Genomic DNA, 26,625 nt, shown 5'->3' on the forward strand with positions numbered 1-26,625 from the left:
GACACATGATCTTGGGAAAGTTAAAGAACTTGCTCCGCATTGCACTGTCATTTGTAGGTAAACCAGATACAAATCCACATACAAAGTACCTCAAAGTACTTCAAAGTACAGGATTTTACCATTCAATGTTAGAATCTAGGCTTCATGATAAGACTTTATTTTTAAATTAAATACATAAATGAGTAACAATCTTTTATTACATGGTAAGACTAGATTAACTAGATTCAAATTAAGGGTTTTTTTTTTCAGAACATAACAGATCTTAAATGTAAATGATATTTTGATAGTCCTTGAAGCTAAACAGTGAAATGTGAGATATAACATTCCCCCAAACATACATTTTAATTAAATCCATATGATAATCATAAATCATTTTATACTTAAAAAATGCTATGGACTAAATATGCTCCCTCAAAATTCATGTTAAATTTAGTGGTAGTATTAGAAGGTGGGAGTCTTAGAGAGATGATTAGCTCATGAGGGCAGAACACTCATGAATGGAATTAGTGCCCTTATAAAAGAGGCCTTAGCATTCCCTTGCTCTTTCTGCCATGTGAGGGCATAGACAAAGATGGTTGTCTATGAACCACTGAATCTGCCAGCACCTTGATCTTGGACTTCCCAGCCTCCAGAACTATAAGTGTTTATTGCATACAGGCCACCCAGCTTAAGGTATTTTTGTTATAGTATCTGAAACAGAGGAAGACAGAAAAATGGCACTGAAAAGTAGGGTGTTGCCATAACAGCACCGAAAAATGCAGAAGCAGCTTTGGAACTAAGTAATATGTAGGAGCTTCAAGAGTTTTAAGATACATTCTAGAAAAGCCTACATTGCTATGAATGGACCTTTTTAACTGTTTCAGATAAAAAAGAACAGAGCCATTGAGAAAGCCTCCATCTTCTTAAAGAATGCCTAAGTGATCCTGAACGAATGTTGGTAGAAATATGGACAGCAAAGGCGGTTCTGATAAGGTGTCAGACAGAAATAAGGAACGCAATATTGGAAACTGGAGGAGAGGCCATCCTGTTACACAGTGTCAGAGAACCTGGCTAAGTTATGTTGATGTCCTAGTGTTTGGTGGAAGGTAGAATTTTTGAGTGATGAAACTGGCTAGCTGGCTGAGCACAGTTCTTAGAAATGCTGAAAGAGCAGCCTGGCATCTCTGACTGCTTACAGTAAAATTCCTGAAGTGAGAAATGATTTAAAGACAGAATGGTAATCAAAAAAGCAGCAAAAGTTAAAGATTTGGGAAATTCTCGGCTTATCTGTATTAAAAGAATGAGAAAACTTGTTAGGAAGAGAACACTAAGGGCACAACTAAGCAACTAATAAACAGTCTACTGAACAGAAACTAATGACAGCCAGCCTTCCCAGGAGAAGGCAGGAACTGTTGCCCCAGATGAGGAAGGATGACACTTTAGGAATCCTCAGAGCTGCCTGGCACAGTGGTGCACTCATAGTCCCAGCAACTCAGGGAGCTGAAGCAGAAGGATCACGAGTTCAAGGCCTGCCTCAGCAATTTAGCAAGACGCTGCCTCAAAATTAAAAATAAAAGGGTCAGGGTATGTGACTCAGTGGATAAGTGTGCCTGGGTTCAATCCCAGATACCAGGGGGGAAAAAAAAGAAGAAAAGAAGAAGCCACCCACACTTGGGGGACTTCACACCTGCCACCTGGCCCACCTCACTGCTGTCTGCTTCCAGTTCCTACACTCTGATGCCTTGTGCTTCAGCTGCCCCTCAGTGAAGTGCCTTTGTCCCCACATAGCATGTGCTGCACCGACAAAGCTGTGAGGGCTTCCACCTAGATTTCAGTGGAGCCCAAGAGAGTCATGAGCACAGGACCCAGCCTGTCAGAGCAGGCTGAGGCAGAAAACTGACATGGCAGCAGGATTATCATGGAAATCCCTTCTCAGGCAATGTCAGGAGAGCCATGCTGGCCAGGCTCCCTAAATCCATGAGGCAAGACCACCTGGAGCCTTGGAGCCCAACTCTTACCCAGCAAAGCTGCTGGGAAGGAAGAACATCAAGTCAAAGATTTTTTCTCAAGCCTAAAATTTAATGTTTTGGGGTGTTGGACCTACATAGAACCTGTCACTCCTTTCTTTTTTTTTACATTTCTCTCTTTTGGATGGGAATGTCCATCCTATGCCTGTCTCACTGTTGTATTTGTTTTGATGGTGCTAGGAAGAGAACCCAGTACTCCTCATATGCTAGGTAAATGCTCCAACACTGGGTGTCTGCAACCCAAGTCCCCATCATTTTATTTTGTTTTAGAAGCATATAATTTATTTGATTTCATAGGTTCACAGCTGGAAAGAAAATTATCTCAGGATAAATCATAATTCAAGTCTCACCTACATCTGATTTAGATGATATTTATATGAGATGTTGGACTTTGGACATTTGACATGATATTGGAATGAACTAACACGTCTGAGGTTGTCAGAATGGAATGAATGTATTTTGCATGTCAGAAAGACATGAAGTTGGGGTTGGGGACAGTGATAGAATGCCAAAGATTGAATATGTGTATCCCCCTAAAACTCATATGTTAAATCCTAACACCCAATGTAATGGTATTAGGAAGTGAAGTGAGGCCCTTATGAATGGGATTAATGGAATTAGAACTCCCTTGCTCCTTCCGTATGAGAGAATACAGAACAAGCATGACCATCTGTGAATCTGGAAGCACCAGACCACTGAATCTACCAGTACCTTGATCTTGGACTTCCCAGCCTCCAAAACTATAAAAAGCAAATGTTATGTGTAAGCTGCCCAGTTTATGGTATTTTTGTTATGGCATCCCAAACAAACTAAGGCAAAGGATGAGAGCTGGGTGAGTTAGTGTACTTCCTAATCCCAGCTATCTGGATGATGAGGTGGAAGGATCATTTCAGCTCAAGAATTAGAGGCCAGCCTACAGAAAATAGCAAGACATCATCTCAATTTAAAAAAAAAAAAAAAAAAAAGTTCAAGGCCAACACTCTAGATTAAGAAGCATTAAGATTTTGAAATGGAAAATGTCCTCATTCTTCAGTCAAAAACTCCAAAATCTCAATTATTATCCTACTTAATTAAATAGAAGGTTTAAAACAGTGCTATAATATTTATTCACTTTCCAAATAAACAATAACTGAAAAAAAAACTGAGTTCATATCTCAGCATATGACTCCTATAGTCAGCTCCTTTTTAGATCAGCTCCCCAAAGTTCATCTGAAATTATACTGACAAATGGAAATCAAATAGAGCAAGTTATATAAAACCTGTCCAACAACACTAGTAATCCAAGACATAAAAATCAAAATGAGATTTTTTAATCTATTCAACTCTACAAATTTTATGATGATACTCAGTGACCAGTCATAATGAGACAAGTACTTTCAAATACAACTATTGAGAATATTGAAATTTTTTCAAGCCCTTTAACTCATGAATCCTTCTTTTATTAATTTGTTCTAAAGGAAATAATCAGAAATGTAGTAAAAGGTTTGTGTTCAAGGACATTGGTATGACATTAGAGGACCAAACCAAACTTGTCAAATTATTAACCAAAGTTATTTTTAGTTGTTAGAATTAGATATTTTTATATTTCTAATTGAACTATTTCTATATATTTATATTCAAATTCCAGTCAATGTTCTAAATTTTTGTCCTCAAACATTCTAAAAAAAAAAAAAAAAAAAAAAAAACCCCACTAGTTGCAAGAGCACTAATTACTTTTAACAATAGGCAAGGAAAATTTATTTTAATTCAAAAATCTGTTTTCTAACACACCTCCAATTGCCAATTCCACCAAGAGAAGTTCTCACATGAAAACTTCTAGCTTGATTATTTAACGTCTTACTTAATGATTGGTTTTGGAATTAGTTAAGATAGATTTCCACTTACCTGGATTAGATGTGTACTGCATTGCAATCATTAGCATGGAGGATGCAGACAGATTAACATGGGCAGGAACACCTTCTCTCCTGGAGGAACCCACTGAAACCAAAATTTCTTTGATTAGACACAATTTAGTCTATATATAGATAGAGAGATAGCTACACATATATATGCATATATACTTGCTGCTTCACATAGAGCATGGGAACTAAGAAGAAACTTAAAAAGAAAGTCCCAGTCAGCCAATGAAACATTACACAAATAAAACTCATAAAATTTTCCTTGTATACAAATGCAACAGTTGTCAACATCATAGCAAACACGTACAGAGTATCACCAAGAAGGAACAATGCCAGAATGTGACATAATGGCTTTAACAGAGCCATGCTCAGATATGATCACTACTTCCAACATGTTTTTGTCTAGATGGAAAAGAAAGGGAAAAAAATCTTCTATGTGCTCAGATATAAAGAAGGAATACTGAAGGTTGTCCCAATAAGGAAAAAAAAAAGTAAAATGTTTTTAAACCCAACTTGAATTACTAAATTATCTAGAGATGCAGATGAAATAAGGTTAGTATAACATGCAACTTCTTAGTTACATATAGAAATTTTAAATCATATGTTATAAAAATACAATATTAATTTTAAAATTATTTTCAATGCTCATAAATCATCAGTTTCCCTCATACGTAACTTTATCATTATTGTCTTCTTTACCATAAGAATCACTACTTTGTTAAGTTTTACAAAACTTACCATCTTCAAATCCATCTGAGTTTGAAATAAAGCACCTTTTGAATCTGTGAATAATGCCATTGCTGGACATTTTATCCCACATCAACAAGTATCAATCACAGAGCAAAAGTTGTTTTATTTAAAACCTGTCTTACATATGTAAAACCATGATCTCCATTTACATACTGCTTTTGAAACATCTTTAAGTGGTTTTCTCATGGCAATATTGAACACTATATTAAATTTCATTGTCTTTTTTTAATAGAGTACATCAAATAACTCCTTTAAGGATTCACGTCAAGCACTGATGGAAGTCACTTGAAATATTGTGTTGTCTCTAAAGGGTACTTTATTATCCCAAGCACAGTAATTGAGAAAGAAACCACAATAGGAAGACCTTTATTAGGATTTGAATGTAAAATGATTCTCCTTTTCTGAGGAATAATTGCAAAAGATACCTCTTATTCCTAGGTTTATGTGGCAAATTGTCAAGCATGAACAGAACGGTGTGCAGGAAGTATAAAACCCTCAAACAGGCAACTCTCAATTTCCTGAACATGAAATACCATGACTTTGGCAACAACCAGCAAGCAGAAAACCTCAAAATCTGCTTTATTTTATATAAAATTACAATACACAGGGAACATATCTCATTTACATTCAAAAAGATAAGACAGTTTTATAAAACATGTGATAGTAGAACCATCAAAACACCAATGAAAGATCTGTCACATAATAAAGGAAACAATGTTTAACATGATTCTTTTTTTTTTAACACAAAGAACTTTCAGTACCCATAATGGATGGCTGATTTCACAAAAGCTTTACAAAACAAACCAACAAAGTAAATCCATAGTTAAATTCCATTGAGTTTATTTTCAGTCACTGGCAGCTGAGTGCTCCTAACCCACCAAGCAGGCAATATTCAGGTAGATAAATTAGTTTGGCTATACAGTATAAATAAGCATTAATAATTAAACAGAGATATGGAGAGCAGTATACTGTTCTTAGAAGACAAAGTTGATTAATCAAATACAATTAATTAAGGAAAAAGAACTTGGAGGCACATTTAAAGAACAAGACAGCATTGCTCTAAGGCTTTAGCCAGGAAGCTTTTTCAAATTCTGCTTCTTGGGTGCCCATATCTAGAGATTATAACAGTCTGGGAAGCAGGAAAGACATATCAAATTAATAAGCACACCAGGTGACTCTGATGCAAGCTGGCCAAGGGCTTCCTTTTGAGAGATTCTAGTAGAGAGATGAGAAATAAGAAAGGACATGCCGAGTAAGATGTCCAGGGGTAGAAGAATAATTGGCAGAAAACCTCAAAATCTGCTTTATTTTATATAAAATTACAATACATAGGGGACATATCTCATTTATAACCAAAAGGAATAAGACAATATTTTTTGTGCCCCTGTTAAAGAAAGAGAAAAAAAGTCTAGTCTCCAACATATTCAAGAAAGAAGGAATGTATCTTTTTGTGTATCTCCATTCTTTTTGAGACAATTATTTTCACTGCTGTTTAATTCATCTCAAATTTTTTAAAAACAAGCATTTCTCATTCAGGAAGACTATAGCTAAGAGAGGCTGAGAGTCAATGTGCCTGGAGGCCTTTAAAAATGGGAGAGATGCCCAACCGGATGATTTAGGGGAAGTCTATTTGGAGAACTGCCCAAATAGCTCAGCAACCTTTGGTTGTCCCTGTTACTCCTTCAAATCTATGTTCTTCCTTCAAGTATGACCAGCCATAAAGCCAAAAGTGTTCTCTTGGCTCTGGCCCTAGGAAATTGGCTCTAATACTTATATAAACAGACGGTACCTTGCAATTTCACAGCCTTCTACTAGACTGAACAAAATAACTGCAAATCTTTTTTAATAAACAAACACAAGTACACACTATTTATTGAATTTTGTTTAAAAGGCATAATGTAAACAGATGTGCAGTTTTTCCCCAAGAGAGTGTTAAAAAAATATGTACAATAGAAGATAGTCAAAATAAGAAAATTTTAATCCCCAGCACCACAAAAAAATAAGAAAATTTTACACTTAATATCATACTCAAAAAAAAAAAAGTTTCCAGTCTTATTCCCTATCTTCTCAGCACCACCAGTACAATCATTACCAACACCCCTCTTTCCATGATAAGATAAATCTTTTAATATGCTCCTGCATTTTATAGTTCCTAATGTACTATCATGTAGAGCTCTTATGATTGTCACCAAAAAAAAAGTAAATATACAAGGAAAGTCATTTTATAAAAGAGAGAAAAAATTATTTACAATCTAATTTTTGAGACTATATTCCAAATCACACTGGATTCACAGCCAATGTTCTAGTCACTTATTCATTCACCAGTATTGTTCTCAATACCTCCTATGCACCAAACATTTTTCTGAGCCCTGGGAATACAATAGTAAAGAATGTAGACAAGTCCTCATTCCTTCTGGAACTTAGATACTAGAGCTGTGTTATCCAATATGATAGCCACAAGCCCTGATGGCATTTAAATTAAAATTGAATCAAACTTAAAATTCAGCTCTTCAATCTTACTAGTGAAGACATATAAAGCAAGGCAAGAGAGAAGAGAGAAGATAATGCCAGGAGTTATATTAGCTAGAAAGAAAGGAAGGGCATCTAGAAAGATGTGGCACTTGAGCTAAGACCTAAAGAAAATAAGGAAGCAAATCAGGAGATCATCTGGAAGAAGGACATTGAGACAGAGGAGAAAACATAGAGAAAACACAAAAGTTCAGTACCTTTATGAAACTGAAGAAAGGTGATGTGCATAGCAAAGAATGGACACAGACAGGCAGTAATGAAAGTAATAAGGTAAGCAGTAGCCAGATCACAGAGGGCCTTGTGGGACAACTAAGGACTTTGAAATTGGTTTTTAAGAGTGACAGTAAGATGGATGGTTTGGATGAGGGAAGTGACATGATCTGATTTATATGCTTGGAGAAAAGTTCTGGCTTTTTAGTGAACAGGCAGTAGCAGGGCTTAAAAAAGGAACAGAGAGGTGAGTTACGAGGACCAGTGGCCCTCAGGAGAGTTAAAAAGGAACACAGAGGACCAGCTCATTGGATAGGTCCACATGAGAGATGGTGGTAAGAAGTGGTCTGAGTTGACATATGTTGAAATAAACCCCACTGGTCGTAGAGAATCATCTGGGAAGAAGAGACACATTCAGGTGTATGCAACAGAGCCACTTCCTGAACTTCTCCATACTGCATCACTTGAATTGAAAAGTAGTCTCTTCTGCACTTGTGCCTTGGGTTTGTGTGAGCAGAGTTAATTGTATTCCACTAGAGAGGGTTTCTCCAAAAGACAGCCACACTTTTCAGAAGGGCATTTTAGTGAAACATAAAGACAAGACAATATGACCCTGAGTTTCTGTAGGTAAAGTCTATTAAAATATTTGCAGATGTGCAGGTTAGTGCAAAGTCATAGAGGCAGGACAGCCCTCAACACTGAAGAAATGTTCTGACATGTTCTAGGAGCACAACATCTGGCATAATAATGACAGTTATTATACAACAAACTAATTCCCACTAGTAGATGGCCCTCTACCTCAAGCAATATTTAAGATGATAAAATTTCAGAGCAACATGGAAATTGCAGTGGAATATTAGAATTAGTACTGGGATTTAACATATCTGTGATCTGACTACCCATTTGATCCATTATGCATACACTTGTACAATGTCATAGAATATTCAAAAGCCATTCTCATATGTTAGTTATCTCCTTTTCTTTGCAATAAACATGGGATGTGGACAAGGGAAGTTTGATTATTGACAATTTTATAAGGGAACCAATGTTTAATGAGGTTGAGACATTTGTCAACTGCCAAAGAACTATATTCAGTTCTTCCAAAACTCCAGTACTAAAATATTTCTCAAAATTCAACAAGGTCTTCTTAAAGTATAGAAGATCTGACTTATAAAAACAATCATTAGCTAATAAAATAGACATCATATATTAAATATTACCAAACATCATCAGTATCTTGCACTCTTTTTTTAACTTTTTTTTCCATAAAGTATTCATCTCTGGAAGACCACGGAAACATCACACATCCTATACAATAATAGTTTTTTTAAAAAAGGTTATATAAAAGTAATGGAACAAATGACACATGGCCAACAGCCTGGGACCAGACGTTCAATTAAGTCACACAATTACTTTTAAGTCAAAGCAAAGATTTGAACAAATCTTTATTTTTCCCGAGGGTAACTGACTTTTCAGAAAGTCTAACTTGGAAAAGAAACCAGATTTGCCTGCACAGTCTAAGATACTAGGATATACTAGAAGCATCTTGAACTGATATAATACTTCAGCTTTATTAGTATCTTTAAATCAAGGTTGTTTGCATCAATTAATGTTCATTTGGAATTAGTTTTTTCTCTTCTCTGCTTTTTCTCTTTGGAAGACATCATCTTCCAAACATCCACATTTCAATTCAATTCACAAATCACAGATCCTTTATTGGAAAAAGAGAGGTTTCCATGGTGACATGAAATAATTTTTTTCAATTCTTAGTAACTCCTTTAATTTTTTTAATAAACAAAGCATATTGCACACATATGGAATAAAGAAAATATATTTTATTTATGGAAGGAGTTAAAAAGAATGTTATATAAAAGGGAAATTTAATAATAAATAAATTGATATTTGCTCTGCAGAACTTCAAAAGGAGTTACTTAAAACTAAAAGCACAGCACATAGTTTACCAACAAAGATGGCATAAAGGACAAATGAGATACACTTAAAGGTCTTTTAATCTGAAGGAGCTGTAATATCTCATTAGGTTCACTCCAAAGCTCAGAACTTCATCATCCAGTTGATACAGACAATGATATAATCATTTAATGCCTGAGAATTTGTCTGTGTTTTACATTTGACCTTAGGAACACCACACCAAAGAGATTTTTTAAAAAGAGCCCTTCTGTCTTAAAGACTTTTATCACTTTATCAAGAATATAAAAGACTCAACATTTGGGCCTGGGGGTGTAGCTCAGTGATAGATAACTTGCCAAGCATGCAGAAGGCCCTGGGTTCTACCAGCACTGCAGGAAGGAAGGAGGGAGGGAGGAAGAGAAGCAGGAAGGAAGGGGCAACATCTTTATCCTAACTCCTTGGTACTGAAATTAAAATATTCTGGGAGAATTTAAAGCCTTCTGTGTTGTGTGTGTTTTTTTACTCAGAATTTCTAGATATGGAAACAACCACCAGAAAATAAAAACAAGGTCCCTACAATGAACAGTCCCACATTCTCATATCAATTCATCTTGACATGAGTAACCTAGAACCAGATCCCTTCCATCTTGGCATCTATCTCATACCTACTTTGTGAAATAATGAGCACACAAAAGCAGCATCTGAACAGTGTAACAGAATGCAACTATAAAAGTTAGCATTACAATTTATTCTTGAAGATTTGAAGCTAACAAAGATTGTCTAATGTTGAACTACCAAAATGGAGATAAGAATCCAAGTTAAAACTAAAAGACTAAATTCAGACAATAAAATAAATACATGAACCATATCAACAACTAGATTAGAGGAAGCCATGTGCCTTTTATATAAAATACGATTTAACCTAGGACTATTAAGCCAGAAATAACCTCACAGGTTGATTTTTTCCAGATACCTCCTTTAAGGTTGAAAAATATAACCAATGTGATCCTGCAATCTGTACATGTGGGAAAAATAAGAATTCATACCCCATTTGAATCAAATGTATGTTTTATGATATGTCAAGATCATTGTAATGTTTTGAACAACTAATAAAAAAAATTAAGTTCCAGAGACATAAAGCAACTTGTTCACACCTTTAAATGAACACCAAGTTATTCCTCTAATCAACACTAAAATTCACACAAATTCTGTAAACTCGACTCACTATTTTGATCTCTTCAATTGCCAAGGTTCACACATTTTTATGAGTAAGGATTCTAACCTGACTTCAAGTTAATTAGTGTTCTAGGTTCTGTATTTCTGATTAAGTAGAAATTAAAAATCAAGTGTGATGAAATGAATGGCCAGCTCCACAATACCTGATCAATTTTAAGTATAACTTCAAAATCTTGATCTACTCAATGTCTCTCCCAAAATTATTAACTTATTCCTAAGAAGTAGGAATATGGTAAATTAGATTAGTTATTAGAAAGATATAGCCTCACCTGCCATAATTCAAAAAAACAAGACTTTCTATTTTTTTTCTAGTGCTTTTTTTTTTTCCAGTGCTGGGATTGAACCCAGGGCCTCATACATGCTAGGCAAATGCTCCACCATTGAGCTACATCCCCATCCCAACATTATTTATTTTAGAATAGCTCTATACAACTTTAAGACCGTATCTACAAACAAGTACCTGTCCATAAGTTTACAGAGAACCAAAAAAAGAAAATGACCAAATATTCTATTATTATATGACAAATCCGCTAGTTTTTCCAAATTACTATAGAATTTAGGCAAAAAGTCAGACTCTAAAAAAAATGAAAATTACAATTCCATACATAAAATTAAACTTGATTTTAAAATAAACAAATATAGCTCAATTAGTGCATATATTTACCAATTGTTGATACACCACAACAACTTTAATAAGATCGTAAGCACATAAAATTAAAATGGTGAAAAATGATCACTAGGAGCTAAATGTGCCCAATAAAGTTACTTTTTAAATTATAGATGGACACAATATCTTTATTTTATGTATTTATTTTTATGTGGTGCTGAGGATGGAACCCAGTGCCTCACATGTGCTAAGCAAGCGCTCTACCACTGAGCCACAACCCAAGCCCCTAAAGTTATTTTTATAGACAAAAATTGAGGAAGGAGGGAAGTAAACTAACGTTACTGCTGGCAGGTATTGTGCCAGCACTCTGCCAATGTTCCAGGTTAACGTCTTAATCATCACAACAGCCTATGATTACTACAGCTCTGTGAATACTATTCTCATTTTACAGGTAAGAAACAGAAAGATTAACTAACTTGCCTAAGGTCAAACACTAGCCAGTGGCAGAGCTGAGATGGGGAATCTAGATCTGTTTGACTCCTAAACACACATTCTTTTCAGATCATTCGAACAAACAGATCAATCCATGATCCATTTCCTTGAAGAATACTTTAGAAGAAACATGATCATAAAGACCACACCCAATGTTTTTCCTGTTTGCTTTAATGTCCAGCAGAATTGAGGATTTAAAAGTGGAAAAGAATTTAAATCAGTTCTGTACAGACTCCTGTATACAGACTCCTTAGCTGTTTTCAAAAATTCTGACTCATTTTATCATCACAACACCCCTGTGAGGGAAAGCTGATGGATCAGTCTGTGGGTGGGGTTTCAGCTCTGTGAGCTGCCCACCATCTCACAGCAAATTAGGGGCAGGGCTGGAACCAGAATCTACAAGTGCCAACTCTACCTGTTGCTCTTTCCACCAGAGCCTACTGCCTTAGGACACAAAAGAAAGAATTTCTACATTGGAGGCAACACTCTCTCACCTTTTTTCTAATGTGGCAAAAGATGTTGTAATTTATAACCAGGAAATACAGACTTTCTTTGACCTGTTCTTTCTTCCTATTCTATAAGATAAAACTAAGTGAATAAAACAATTCTAAGGTATAATTGTCTTTCATTTCTTTGATTTTCATCATAATGTTAATACTAAAATGACTGAATTTAAATCATAGCATATGTACACAGTCAGTGATTCCATTAAAATATTAAAAATCAAGAGTCTGTAACAGCAAAAGCAATTTTCATTTGTACAATACGAAAAAATAATCTAGTATTAGGTAAGATTGAACTTACATATAGCCATTGGTAGAAAAGATGTGCTAAGATATTCAATAATATCCTTGTGCAGAAATGGAGGAAAGGTAGCTAACGTTGAGATCATCGTGTAGGGCAAAGTACTCAGAATATCATCATTGAGAAAGGGTAGCAAACATGTAGTTGTATAAAATATTGACTGTCCAAGATCTACAAAACAAAATTGAGTAATCAGTCACTGAATATTTTCCCATTGACAAAATATACTAATTTTACATCTTAAGTTTTAATGAGTTGGTCTAAATTATAAGCAACTATAGTCTCCTTCCTATCAAGAGTTCTGAAACATACTGCTTGGTATAGTGTGCTATGTGTACAAGAGCTGGTCAATAATTGACTGATGAGTGAATATATTAAGAAATATAAATATTACGTGAGGTTTTTCTCAATATCATATAAATCATAAGAAATTCTTAATATTCATATCATCTTTTGATCTCATAAATTCAAAGCACTTTCCAATGTAAAATGATTTCTGAATCCCTCCAGCATTCTTACCTCCATTTACTTTTACACAAGATAACTGAGGCATAGAGATGTTAGATTATTTGCCCACTGAAAGTTTTTAAAAGGTCACTGAGGTAGGAATAGAGATAACACTAGGCTATTTCTGCTCCACCAATCAAAGCTACAATGGTTCTACATCTGGAATACTAGGCAACAAGGTAATTTTTAAGAAAATACCTTTATTTTATTTACTAATTTATTTTAGATGGTGCTGAGGACCGAACCCAGTGTCTCACATGTGCTAGGCAAGCGGTCTCCCACTGAGCTATAACCCCCAAACCCCATGAGGTAATTTTTAACCTCCATAGAGTAACAAATCCAGCACACACCAAAGAAAGGAAATTATGAGCTAGCACTGTGTGATCCTGTGCAGTTAGTTATCAGTCACCATAGAAGTGCGTGCCTCCTAATAATAACTTATCAAAGTTTTAAAATGGGGATAGTAGCAATACCTACCTCACTTCATTAGGATTGTTAGGAGTTTAAAATGTGATAAATGTAAAGAGGTTAGCATAGCACATAATGTGCAGTCCACAAATATGAGCTGTTACTATTATTGTTAACAGTTACTATTACTATTACCTGCACAAGAAGTAAAAATAGTGGACATTAGTAAAACCACAACTATTTGGCTTTAGAATGCATGTAGACCAAGTTCCATTATACTAAATGTACATTTTCATATTTCTGGACCTCCCAAAATGTAGGCCATCAGCCAAGATTTGACAAATCATATTCGCATTCATAGAAATAGTAAAGTATTAGATTATTGCCTGTTTTGCAGATTTACCTCCTTTGTGTCATTTTGATCCTGAATGTCATTTCTGATTATCATTAGAATCACTCTGGCATCTCAGCAGGCCTATCAATTGACAATGGAGAGAACATGGCCACACTGCATACTGGGGAGCCAGGATCAGTCAATCCCTGGGCTCAAATCAATGAAATGGAAAATTCACAGGTGTTTTACTAAGAGTTATCTGAGACTACCATAAAAGATAACCTTAGCTGCTTTCCACTGAGCCCTGTAGCCAAAGTGCAGAACATTAACAACCCAAGGGGTCTGGGAGTTCACCTAGAGTATTTTTTCATACTAGGAAACTAAGACCTGGAGAGAGGAAGCGAATGCCCAAGATCCCCTGAGAATGTTAGCTGAAATGTTACAAAAGCCCTACCTAATGCTTTTCCCTGCAGGGCCCCAGACCCAGAAAGAGGACACAACCTCCACCACAGTGCAGGATTCTCAGTCTCAGTGTGCAAAAGTAGCATCCACAGGAAGCTGGCTAAAATGTCAAGTCTTAGGACCCAACCTTCAATAACTCTTAGGCAAGAACTCCACGTCACAAACTCCTTGGAGATTCTAAGACTCTTCAGACCACGCTCAGGTGTTTCTCTGAACCATTCACTAGAATGAACTAGTGAGTACTTTCCTATTTTTTAAGCTCAAATATGCAGAACAAGAAAGTTATAGATAACAATAAAGAGGAAAGTCACAAAACAGGTATAAGAGCAAAAATATAAATCATCTCCCCTGAAATTGTCACAATTCACACATTAATTGCGATTATATGGGTTGCAATTTACAAAATTGAATATCTTTATTTTAATCAAGGGACTTTGAAGATAAAGGGCAGCTTCCCAAACCCATGGACAGGAGCAGACAGGTCCGTGATGAGTTCAGAACTGAATGTCACAAAGGGGAGGCACTGAGGAGCTCACCACCATAGTAAGCTCTGACAGTCTGATGTTCACATTAGCCTCACTAAGATTCTGAGCTGGGAAAGGATTACAATAGAAGCAGCTAAGCTTTCAAACAGCCACAAAAATACACAATAAGTAACTTTACAAACTTCTACACTTTTATATTCACTATAATGCAGAATTATAAATGTAAAAAAACAAATTCAATAATCATTATCTCATCATCTTTGTGAAAGTAGACATTATTTTTTTTAAATCAGGGATACATCATACAAAATAAACCATTAAGGATTCTCTTAGGAGAATTAACTATAACTAAGGAAAAATAACTCCCACCACCCACCAGTTTCCCAAGACTCCAGCTTTTCTGTACAGTGAAACTTTGGTTATCATACTTCTAGGGACCAAATTTCAGTATTTTAAGATCTCCACAACTAACATTTTAAGGTACAATTTCTGCAAAAAAATCTCTTTTCTTACTATATGGTTTTCCATTTGATTCTCCCAAATACATATTAGATAGTTAACAGTAGATATTACTATACTCCCTTTTATAGATTAGAAGAATTTAGTAGCAAGCAAGATAATGAAATCCACTGAAGATACAGAAGAAAGAGAGAAGCGATAAGAAAGGAAGCATGCTCTCTGGCTTCTATGCTAAATCACCACTAACACTCTATTCTGTAACATTTTACAACATTTTGTAATAATTATTTGAAGTTCTTAGTAAATTTGGAAGTTCTTAGAAAGTTCATTTTATCTAACCCCCTGACTTTTGACTCAGGAAAAATGGGTCTCAGAAAGAGTTTGTGATTTGTCCCCAAAACTCACAAAATCAATCAGTGGTTAGAGTCTGCTCTTCAAAGCAAGTTTTAAAATCTTAGCTTCCCAATCGTGATTTCAATGAGTCCTCACTGAGTCCTCCCTTGATAAAGTAATCAAAGGAGAAGAGAGAGCCTCCAGAGAGTCTTCCTCCTGTCTCCAGCCCCTCTGTCCCCAACACAGGCCTGCTGGGTAACATCCCTGAGCAGCACAACAGTGGAAAAGGATAGGATGGGAAAACACCATAATTAAGCTTCATTGTAAGAAAGGCTGCAGCCCACACAAAGCCCTTTCAAGCAATTTACATCAACAACAAAATCTCCATGCCCCGTGCTCAGCATCATACATATTCATGAACATACATGTACATTTCCAAAGGTTTCAATTAAATGCTCACCGTGTTGGCCATGCTGTAGTAAAGGAACTAGATCCAGGAGAGTCACCAAAGTCACGTAGAGGCCTTGATAGTCCAAAGAAGGGTAGTCTGACAACTGAGCATCACGACTTTGCGGGCCGCGTTCTGAAGGAGCATCTCGCAGGACGCTGTAAAGGAGGGAGCGAGTAACAGTAGGGTTGATGGAACTGACCTGCGGTCTTAGAGATGGGGTGAGTGGGAATGGCACAGGAAAAAGACACATGGTCATGGGCACTGTCAAATTGGAGGCATCTTGGTTTTCCTTCTTCCCTGTGCGGGACAAAATGCTGTTGGGGGGACAAAGAAAAAAAAGAGACAACAAAGACACAAAGAACAGCACATTACATTGAAATGACACTCTAAAACAAATAATAAAACACCAGATACATCCCACATAAGATGCAATTGCCACACCAGCAGGATCTACAAATCTAGTACTGGTCACATAGCTTTGCTCAGAGGTACCAATAACACAGGTTTACTTTGTGGAAATTTCATTGCATCTCATGTGTTATCTGGTTAGTAAGGAGCAAAAATATAAAAATGCATGTTTCAGTGCCAAACCCATGTTTTACAGTTTGTCAATTTGGTGAAGAAGAGGTTTCCTGGAAGTAAAAGCAATGGCTTTGTCTAATTAGGAAGGGCTCTTATTCCTAATTACAAGGAGCTTTCAAAGAAAAGAAGTTTTCAGCAAGATCGTCTGAACCAAGCAAACAGAAACTTGCAAAACATAGGTATGGCACTTGCAGAAACATGTTTTAGCAAAGAATAAACATGTGTGTTTATTAAGAAAGTCTTAAAAATCACATGTTTATTGCACCAAAATAATGTCTATATGTATATTATGATACTGTTTCATGACATTCTGTCAGTATCATTTGAGATAATGAAGTTTAAACAGGCATATGAATTTAGAAATAATACATATTTCTAAAATGTTAGCTAAACTACATTGGAAAAGCTATAAAATAATATATAGTAGATGGTCCATAGCATATGTTTGTGAACTAATGATAATGGTTATTTATGTGTGTGTGTGTGTTAATTTTGTGTGTTGGGGAGGAAATAATTTATTTTTATGAATACAAACACTGGCTTATTAAATAATTACCTTCAAAATTCTAAAGACTAAGCAAGCAGTATCTGTCACATAGCTGCCCAACATACAATAAGATCTAATATGTTACTACTGCTACTTACGTTATTATTCAACAAAACTCTAAAAACTAAAGGAAAGATAATTTAGAAAGTTAAAAAAAGTTTAATGGGAATAAAAATAACTTCTAAAAATGGTTTTTCTTTTAGCCTTAATTTTAAAATAAAAATGTTTTAGTTAAAGCAGAAAAGTTGTTGATTTAAAAAAAAAAGAAATTACTGCTTAGCCAAATATTTACGTTGTTAAAACTAGATTATACTATTTATCATTAAAGATAATATCTACACATTATAATAATGTCTGCAGCACTTACAATGTGCTTTTCACTTATGCTTGTCCACTTAAATTAGTCAAAACAGATAACAATTTATAAATGTTTCATTACATAAAATGACCTTATTTTACATTTATCCTATGCACATTAAACATGGCTAAGTTTTTAGTTAGATATCACATCTATAGTTTTACAGTGATGTAAGGAATTGGTTAGTGTCAAGCATGCTTGTTATGTCACATTTACATTAATTTTTATTTATTCTTAGCACAAAAAAGTTATAATGTAAAAAAAAATGACTACATGCTTTTTAATTTCCATGTGCCTAATTTACCTCGATTTCCTTTGTCTTCTGTTACCCAATGTCCAGGGAAAAACAATTGATAATAAAAATAATTTCAGAATAGTTATGTAATATTTCTTAGCAATAAATAACTTAAAATTTGGTGTAATTTTTGTTTTTGGCTTTTAAAGGAATTTAATCTAGCTTGTTCGTGTGTGATGTATTTGACTTCGTAAGCTTATACTTTACAATAGGATAATATCAACATTCCAGTTACCACTGCCTGCCTATATCTATTATGAATGCCATCAGATTTTCCATCAGACTTCATACTTTTGTCATAGAACTCAAGTACTCCTAAGAGTGCCACCTTTAAGTGTCATATTCTTGACAAGCCCAGTCACCAAAAAAAAATTGTTTAAATCCTGTAGGAGTCTATCCCACTGAAAATTCCTTTTGAATCACAATAGATATAAGTCAGTTTATTATTTCTCAAACTTTAACCCTGAATTGGCCAACCATCAGCCTCTTTTCAAAATTACAAGATATGGATTTTACAAAAGTGATATAACAAGAGCAGCAACATCTTGCCTTTCAGAATAAAAATAGCTGAATATCATGAACTAATGATATTTAAACCTCTTTCTGAATTAATTTCAGTGCTCTTATAAAAATTCTCCTTGGTGGGGGAAATATAACACATTTTTTCCAACAGACCTTACTATTTTTCCAAAGTTTGAAATAATTTATCAAGCATTCATCAAATCAAATTTGGAGGCTCTACTTTGATATTTTTCCCTTCCTGTATATGTGGGGTTCCCAAATGATAGCAACAACAGTGTCCTACATGCAGGGAGGGAAGAATGTCAGCACTGAAACAGTCAAGCTCTCACTCACTGCTTCTGGGTTTAATAAGTAGGTGAGGTTGAGAAAAATGGTGGAAATGAGTTATCCATGAAACCAGTTTTAAATTACATTCATGTCTCAATGTACGAAAATGTTTTCATTTGTGGAAAAACTTAAGAAGGGCTCATGAATAAATGTACAATGCATTGTGATTTTATGATGTTTTGTGAAGTTTATTCAGAGAAAAAAAAAAAAAAACTTATTTTCCCAACCAAATTGTCTACCTTAGGAAAGATCAAACCATTTTCCCCATCTGAAATTCTTTCCCGGAGGCCTATACACCCAACCAAACAGAATATTAAGATGCCCTGCTCAGAAGAGTTTGACCCAGTAGTTGACTTTTCACCTTCCCTTTTCCCTCCTGAGGTCCCCTTCTCAAGCTGGCTTCCATGATCAAGAAAAAGCAAGAGAAGTGGGCTTCTGCAGGGGTAGGGGAAGAGGAGAAATCACCCTGAGGTATTTATAGCAAAAAAAGTTATATGGCAAATAAATTTTCTACACAATTGTGAATTTTGACATTTTAATTGTGTCTATGCTCTAAACAGAATTTACTTGATTATGCCATGATACATAGATACATGGATATATTCTTCATAGGCAATTACAAATTACTATTCAATGAAATTATTGGGCTGACAATAGAATCTCATTTAAAAACATATTTGAAATTTTCTGAAGAGTTAGCAGTAAGTATTTTTCCCAAAATGTAAGGATTTTTTTTTTTTTTTTTTTTTTTTTTTTTTTAAAGATTTACATGCTAACAGCTTGAACAGCACTAGAAGAGAGAGCTGAGAAAAGGAATTCCAAAAGAATGTTTGCAATAGAAGATTGGGATCCTTTAATGTTCTGCCAGGTAAAAAGCAGGATCTTTAAAGATCTTAGATGCTTAAAATATGACCACAGAATGTTTCTAATATAAAATAAGTAGAATCCTCTACAGTAGTAAGGGGATAAAACTAAATGATTTTTATAGTTGCCTCTGATAAAAGCAAACAAAAAAACTAAACTCTCAAGTTGTTTGTAAACTATGTGCCTCTACCAGAATTAGGTCCCTGCTAAATGAAAAGGAGCACAACTCAGCACTCAGATGTAATTTTACCCAGGACCTCAGTTCACTACTAGACTCAGTTAATGCCCTAGAAGTTTTCTGCACTGGATGAAATTTGATCAAAGTCAATTCAACAAATGTTTACTAATCCCTTTCTAAGGGCCAAACACCACTCTAGGTACAATGGCTAGCAAGCCCAATACTACACAGGACTCCCTTTCACAATTAAAGTTTAGGAAACCTCCAGGAAGGATCAGTGGAAGGTAGAAATAAAGCATGTGAGAACCGAAACACTATCCACATCGCCTCAGATACAACTGTTCAACTTCGGAAAAGACAGCAAAGCTTTGTGATAAGCACTCCCTTTCTTCCCTTATCTAAAAGAGAGCCAAAACTATTCTATGACTAAACTAGGCATTCCCAAAAGCCAAACAAAGTTGTTACTAAAAGAAGTGTCCCACCACTATAATTAAATAGTAGCACTAAGAAGAAGCAGTACAGCCAAACTGTTGAGAGTAGAGGCTATCAAACTGCTGAGAGTCAAATCCTGGTTCTAATACATATTAGATAAATAACCTTGAGAAACTTATCTAACCACTCTGTACCTTAGTTTCATTATCTATAAAATAAGTATTATAATTCACTTATTTCATTACGAAGGATTAAATAGGACAATACATTTAAAGTGCTTAGAATAATGATTAATACATACAATTTTATTATAATACAATATTACTATGATGATAGTTATTGCTATTATTACCATTAGGAGCAGTTACTGTAACTACCTCCCTTTGAAAATGGACTCATTTCAATTGCACAGAATCTCCACAAGCCACTTCAACCAGCTTAACCATTAAAATGCTACCACCCATGATCATATTCCAATGACTAACTGCTCAAGAAAATGGAATCTCATGTCTTGTAAACATGACTTCAGTACCCTAAATTTCTTAACTTTTTGGCACAGTTACTAAGACCTAAGCAGCAAACTCTGAAGTGCTAACTAGGATGTCACAGCTTCTTTGCAAATGGAATTCACAATGCTTCCTACTGCAAAGTGTCTCTTACTTTGAGACTTTCTGAACTTGTGATAAAGGAAAAGTGTTTCCCATTGAGAACCCCAACCTCAAAAACAAAAAGGAAAATTCAAAAGAATAGAATCAGATACCTTGATTCTTAAATTTTTCTGATTATTGCTATAAGAACAGGGTTAATTATATATTGCAATTTGAAAAGAAGGGAGATATCCTATAACAGGGTCCTAAACTTACTATGCAAATCTGGCATCTATGCATCAATGAACAGAATCCCTCCAATCTAGAACAGCAATACTAAGGGTTCTAAAGATAAAAAGATCCTCCAAAGAAAAAGGAGAGCTGAGAGACAGGAGCTGCAGAAGACTAGTGACCAACCTGCTGGCATACAGCTTCTTTTATACAACCTGCCCACAGCAAAGTCACAGAGCACTGGAAACTCCAGTGCCATTACAATCATTCCAATTTATGTTCTTCTCCAAATAATTTAGAAAACATCTGCTGTGTTATAGCTAGAGGCGACAAGATAGTAGCAAATCAAATTATGTGTTTTGAAAATCCGACTTGAAGGAGAAGAACATGGTGATGGAAAAGACCAAGCCATGAAATTTAATTGGGAAGTGGGGTATTCTGACTTCTTTGCAGTTATTTCCCCAAAATAATTGAGGCTTTGCTTGAAAAATCACCTTTGTTCACTTGTTCTAATGAGAAGTGTAAAGTCAAAAGGCTCCTTGGGTTCAACCTTGTAGTAAAAGTAGACAGTACAACAAAAGCTCCTGTTTTGTTTCCTTGAACTCCACAGAATTTCTGTTATCAATAGTAAAACATGTTAAACACTTGAAGTGTTACGCAGGTTAAAAAATAACTATTATTACCATATATTAGGTAATATTGGGAAGTAGGAAACACTAGTGATAAGACCAAAAGATTGATTTTAAGCAATATAAGCTTTCCTTTTAATCCCACACTGACTTAGTGCCAAAGACAGAACTTTTACCACTTATCTATCACTTGACAAGTCATTCAACTGAGAAAAAGCAGGCAACAGCCATGCAATCCATTTTTCCAGTTAGGCCTGGGATCTGATCTGCTATATACACCCAGAGAACTGGTGTCCAGACTCTTCTGGCAGAGCACTAGAAAATTTAATGTCCTTCAAAACTCTCAGTTTAATAGAAATCTAGGTCCCAATAAATTCAGCAGTACTACCTAATAATTCTCTCAAAGTGGAGGCTATTTTAAGGCTTACCTTAACAAGGTCTGAGAAAAGTATTTCAAGGTGTTTGCAATATCTGTTCCTGATGGTACAGGATAAATGTTGTGAAGAACCCGGTTATGATATTCCTGCAAGTACCGGATCTTGGAAGCAACTAGATAAAAGCAAAAAAAAGAAAAAGAAGAAGAAGAAGAATCATCTTGTAATATGTATTAGACATAGTTATTAATTTAATCAGTATTTTACAGAACATATTTGTGAATTTTTACTGAAATTCCATGCTAGAACAATTATAAAAGTCTTTTCTTATTGTATTCAGCACACAAATTATTTTAGTTACCTAATTTAATATGCTATTCACAAATTCCATTCCTTTATTTAATCACTAAGAAAAGCAATACTACAAGCAGCTAATTACCCCCAAATTAGTTATTATTAGAATAATAATAATAGATATAACTCTCTGTCACCAGAGAGTTATATTTAATATTGCTTAACTAAAATTGAAGGGAAAAACTTAAAGATCTTTCAACTACACTCCAAAAATCCTTTTTAAAAATTAGGGAATCCACTGCATAATAGCATCAATTAAAATCAGACTTTTTAATTCAATAAGTGACCATGAAAGCATGTTAGTTAATGCCAAGAGTAGATCTGTTTGGTGAGTATTAAGTAAGAATATAATGATTGTGTAGTAATAAAGATATAAAATTAATTTATGAAATTCTTCCAAAGAATTTCATAAATTAGGAAACTTCCTAATTGCTTTCTGAGCTTGGCTGCCCAGATCTTCTCAAGATTCAGGAGGGACTAAATAGGTATTTGGGGTTTTTTTGTTGTTTTTTTTTGTTGTTGTTGTTTTGTTTTTTACCCTCCTAGACCTACCTGGAGTCACCAGCATTGTCCACATTCCTGACCTGACCTTTGACCTGGCAGTAGTGAATGGCCCAGTTCTAGTCATTCCTCTTTGCAAATCCCAAGGAGCCATGATGATCAACGTCTCTCTGGTCTCCTCTTCCACAGAGTTCTCAATACTGTCCATTTGTCCTTTCAATCTTTAAGGCTACCAAAGGAGCCTTTTAGGTGGTATGGCTCACTGTCAGCGGTTAACAGAAGATATATCAAGTCCTGGAGAAGCAAGGCCTCGCTGTTCCCAATAGCCCATGGAAATAAGCTGGATACATCTAACTGAAATGCTGTCTTAAGCAACTTAAAGAAAGTCAAAATGCTTTTGATAGGCATGGGGTGTAGAATCACAGAACAATAAAATATCAGAACTGGGAGGTGCTCAGAGGCCATTTCCCATAACCACTTCATTTTAAAGATGGGGAAATGAGACACACAAAGGAGAAATGGCAGAGCTAGACTATCTTTTAACTTTCCTGATTCCCAATCCAGTGCTCTTTCCACTACGATACTATCTAGAATACAAATGTGAAATGAAGTCAACATGCACAGTCAATGTTCATTGCATGACATCAAAGCAATCTTCAGACATTATTAGGTTAATCATTGAACCTACAATCTACATACACCATTTATCAGATTTGTTTTTCTCCCTTCTACTTCCTGAACTATTTCTATAATATGGTTAGCATTCTCCCAGAGAAATGTTGAAACTGCAAACAATAATATTTTCAGTTTGTATAGCGCATCAGCTCCAAAGAAAGCAACACATTTATATCCATCTTAATTAACTCCATGAGTGTTTGGTTGTAAACAACTTATTTTCCTGAGGTAAGGTACAAATAGGCGATACTTGAAAATATATCAATTACATAATCTGCAAACCATCTTCTTCTCAGTATTTTTAATCTGCTGTTCATCATAGTTTTTAAAAATCACAGTACAAGAAACCCCTGTTAATACACAGTTCTAAATCCCAAGTATCCGAGATGTACGCTAGGCCAGCCTACGCTCTCTGCTCGCCCACCATCACAATAATGCTTTGTTACTGCAGCTTTTCTCAAGTCTTAATACTTAGCAGGCTTCTGTAGAGTGTTAATTGTTCCACCACCTAAAAAAGGAGTTGATAGTGTGGACAATGAGCTCTAAAGAAAAGAAAAGTTGTAGATCCCCCAACTCAATGGTTGCTCATATTTCAAGCTACAACTGTCACCCTACAACAAATACAAAACTCAAAAATGTTTGTGAAATGAGTGTTCTTTTTATATCCTTTTGTGAAAATGCAGTAATAGCTCCTTTCAATAGGTATCTAAACATGCATGAGAAAGCAAACTAGAGGCCCTATCTTCTTTGAGATCTTTTAACATCTTACAAACTCACATGGTATTATCTTTTTTCACTTACCTGTTAATTTTTCTATACCAGATTATAAAATTTCTTGAAGGCAGCAACTATATCTTACTCAGGCCTGGATCCCAAGCCTAACACACTGTCTGTCATTTAGTAGGTACTCAATATATTCACAGGATTCATTGACACTCTAATAAAGCACTTATCACTTAAATATATACATGTATATATATATATATATATATATATATATGTGTGTGTTGCAGTGTGTATGTACATATATGTCCAGTATATGTACATAGGTAAACTGAATCTTTAACCTTAATGCTAGACACCTATTAGGTACTCATTAAATTATTGATGAATGAAGGTAGGGGGAAAAGGAAGAAAGAAGAGGGGAGAGAAAGAACAAAATAGTAATTACAAAAGACAGCTTATAGAACAAGCTGGGAAAAATGTTCCAGGTAATCTGTGTAGTGGTGAATGCAGTCAGAGATTTCATCTTCATGTTTTGAACTATTTGAGAACATCCAGAAAGGTCCTTGGCAAACAGTAATTTGTAATTGTGCTGAGGATGTCAGTAAAACTCATTTGCATTTTAACAGGGCACACAAAAGATTGTCAGTTGTTTGGTTAATAAGGCCTTGTGCACACCCAGCAGCCTCCTTGGAGCGCAGAGTTCTTGTTCTTCGCTCTCGCGTACACTGACTACAGCTGCTAGCTGAGCAGGATAGGTAGATGCAAATGATCTCCAACCTCAACTGCTTCTGAGGCTACATCTCTCTAACAGCCTTCTACGCTCTTCAGTTATGATTACATACTCTTCAGGACTGCCCAGGGCTGCCCCTTTTCTTACGCTTTAAGAAGTCATCTGCTATGGACTGAATTATGTTCCTTGGAAATTCATATGCTGAAACCCTAACCTCAAAATGTGACTGCATTTGGAGATAAGGCCTTTAAAGAAGTAACTAAAGTTAAAATGAAGCCGAAACGGTGGTGTGCCCTAATTCAGTCTGCCTGGTGTTCTTGTAAGAAATGATTAGGACACACAGGAGGCACAGAAGAAAGGCCAAGTGAGGATAAGAAGAAGGCGACTATCTGCAGGCCAAGGAGAGGGGCCTCAGGAGAAATGAAACCTGCCAACACCTTGATCTTGGACTGCAAGCCTCCAGAACAGTGAGAGAATAAATTTCAATTTAAATGATATTTTTATGGCAACAAGAGCAAACTAATTCACCATCACAGAGGAAATCCTATAAGAGTATGAACTCCGAAATCAAACAGTTCTGAATTAAGACCTTGGCTCTATCTCCACTTAACCTCAGTTTCCTCCTCTGTAAAATGGGGATATTCATATCAACCTAATAGGGCTATGGTGAATAGTAAATCAGTAACTGAGCAAATTACTTAGCATGGCATATAGTAATACCTGACATATAGAAGGAGTCGAAGACCTACTTACATCTCCTTTCCTTGTCCAATCAAACACAGTCCATGAGCTCTCCATGAGCTCTCCATCCATCAGCCATCCCTTCTACAATATAAATCTCTCACACTTTACTAAATCCTTGCCATCAGCATTTAAACAAACTATAGAATGTTCTGTATCAAAGGTAAAAACAAAAGAAACCCCTCCCCTTTCCTTCCCATTCCCCCCAGCTACTGGAGTCTGCCTTCAGAGATTCTGAAGAGTAGAACCCACCTTCCTGTCTCTTCTTCACTTCCTCTCCTTTCCCCTATTCTCTCCAGTCTGGCTCATGCTTCTACCACTGCACTGAGTCTGCTTTCCCAGTAATCATCTAGTGCCTCCAGATTCCCAAACCAGTGGGTCCTACTAGTCCTCCATCACAGGACTAGACCTTTCAGCACATGCCACAGTCAGTCCTCCTCCTCAACACATCTCCCCTTGGCTTCCTGACATCACATTCCTGGGCTTCCTCCCCTGGAACACATCCCTAATGCATCCCTCTCAAAGTGCTTTGCTACCTCCTCTTCTACTTGAAGTACAAGAATTCATCAGAATTCAGAATTCATCAGGACTCAACCCTACCCTCTCTCTGCTCTTCTCTCTGAATGTCCTTTCTGTGACCAATCTTTCCATTCAGTACTACCCATGGGACAAATACTCTTTATAAATAGTAATAATAATGATAATCATAATAATAAGTACATAACATATGTGTACATACATACATATATACATACATATATATTACATCCCATATGCACAGACCTTTTAAATAATAGGCATCATGGACTCAGTTTTTCTACCTGGTGATCTTACAGATAGATATCTCAAAGTAAACATGTCCACCACTGAATTCTCTCCTCCCCCCAAAAGAAACCATCTCCATACTCTGATAATCTACAAGTCACTACTCACACAAAGTGTTCTGGAAAAATCTCTGTTCCCCACAGAACACAATCCATCACTAAGTCCCAGTCACACTATCCCAAAATACACCTCCAAACTGTCTTCTGTTCTTCATCTTTCACTTGGCACCACCACCTGACCATGCCCAAAGCCTCCAAACTCATCTTTT

At 35.7% G+C, this 26,625-nt stretch overlaps 1 protein-coding gene across 4 annotated transcripts in view; it reads right to left on the bottom strand.

Annotated features, from left to right (window-relative positions):
• Unc79 (unc-79 subunit of NALCN channel complex) overlaps positions 1-12,543 on the bottom strand; it is a 213,649-nt gene extending 201,106 nt beyond the window's left edge. For 3 of the 4 annotated variants that reach the window (XM_076848004.2, XM_076848003.2, XM_076848001.2), the window contains exons 1-2: positions 12,441-12,543; positions 3,891-3,983 (exon numbers count right to left, since the gene is read on the bottom strand). In XM_076848004.2, coding sequence (XP_076704119.1) covers positions 3,891-3,983; positions 12,441-12,528 — 181 coding nt within the window. In that variant the 5' untranslated portion in view covers positions 12,529-12,543. The remainder of the gene's footprint in view (positions 1-3,890; positions 3,984-12,440) is intronic. The other variant, XM_076848002.2, reaches the window with a different exon arrangement.
• Positions 12,544-26,625: the final 14,082 nt, after the last annotated feature.

This window comes from Callospermophilus lateralis, chromosome 3, assembly GCF_048772815.1.
Source record: "Callospermophilus lateralis isolate mCalLat2 chromosome 3, mCalLat2.hap1, whole genome shotgun sequence".
NCBI lineage: Eukaryota > Metazoa > Chordata > Mammalia > Rodentia > Sciuridae > Callospermophilus > Callospermophilus lateralis.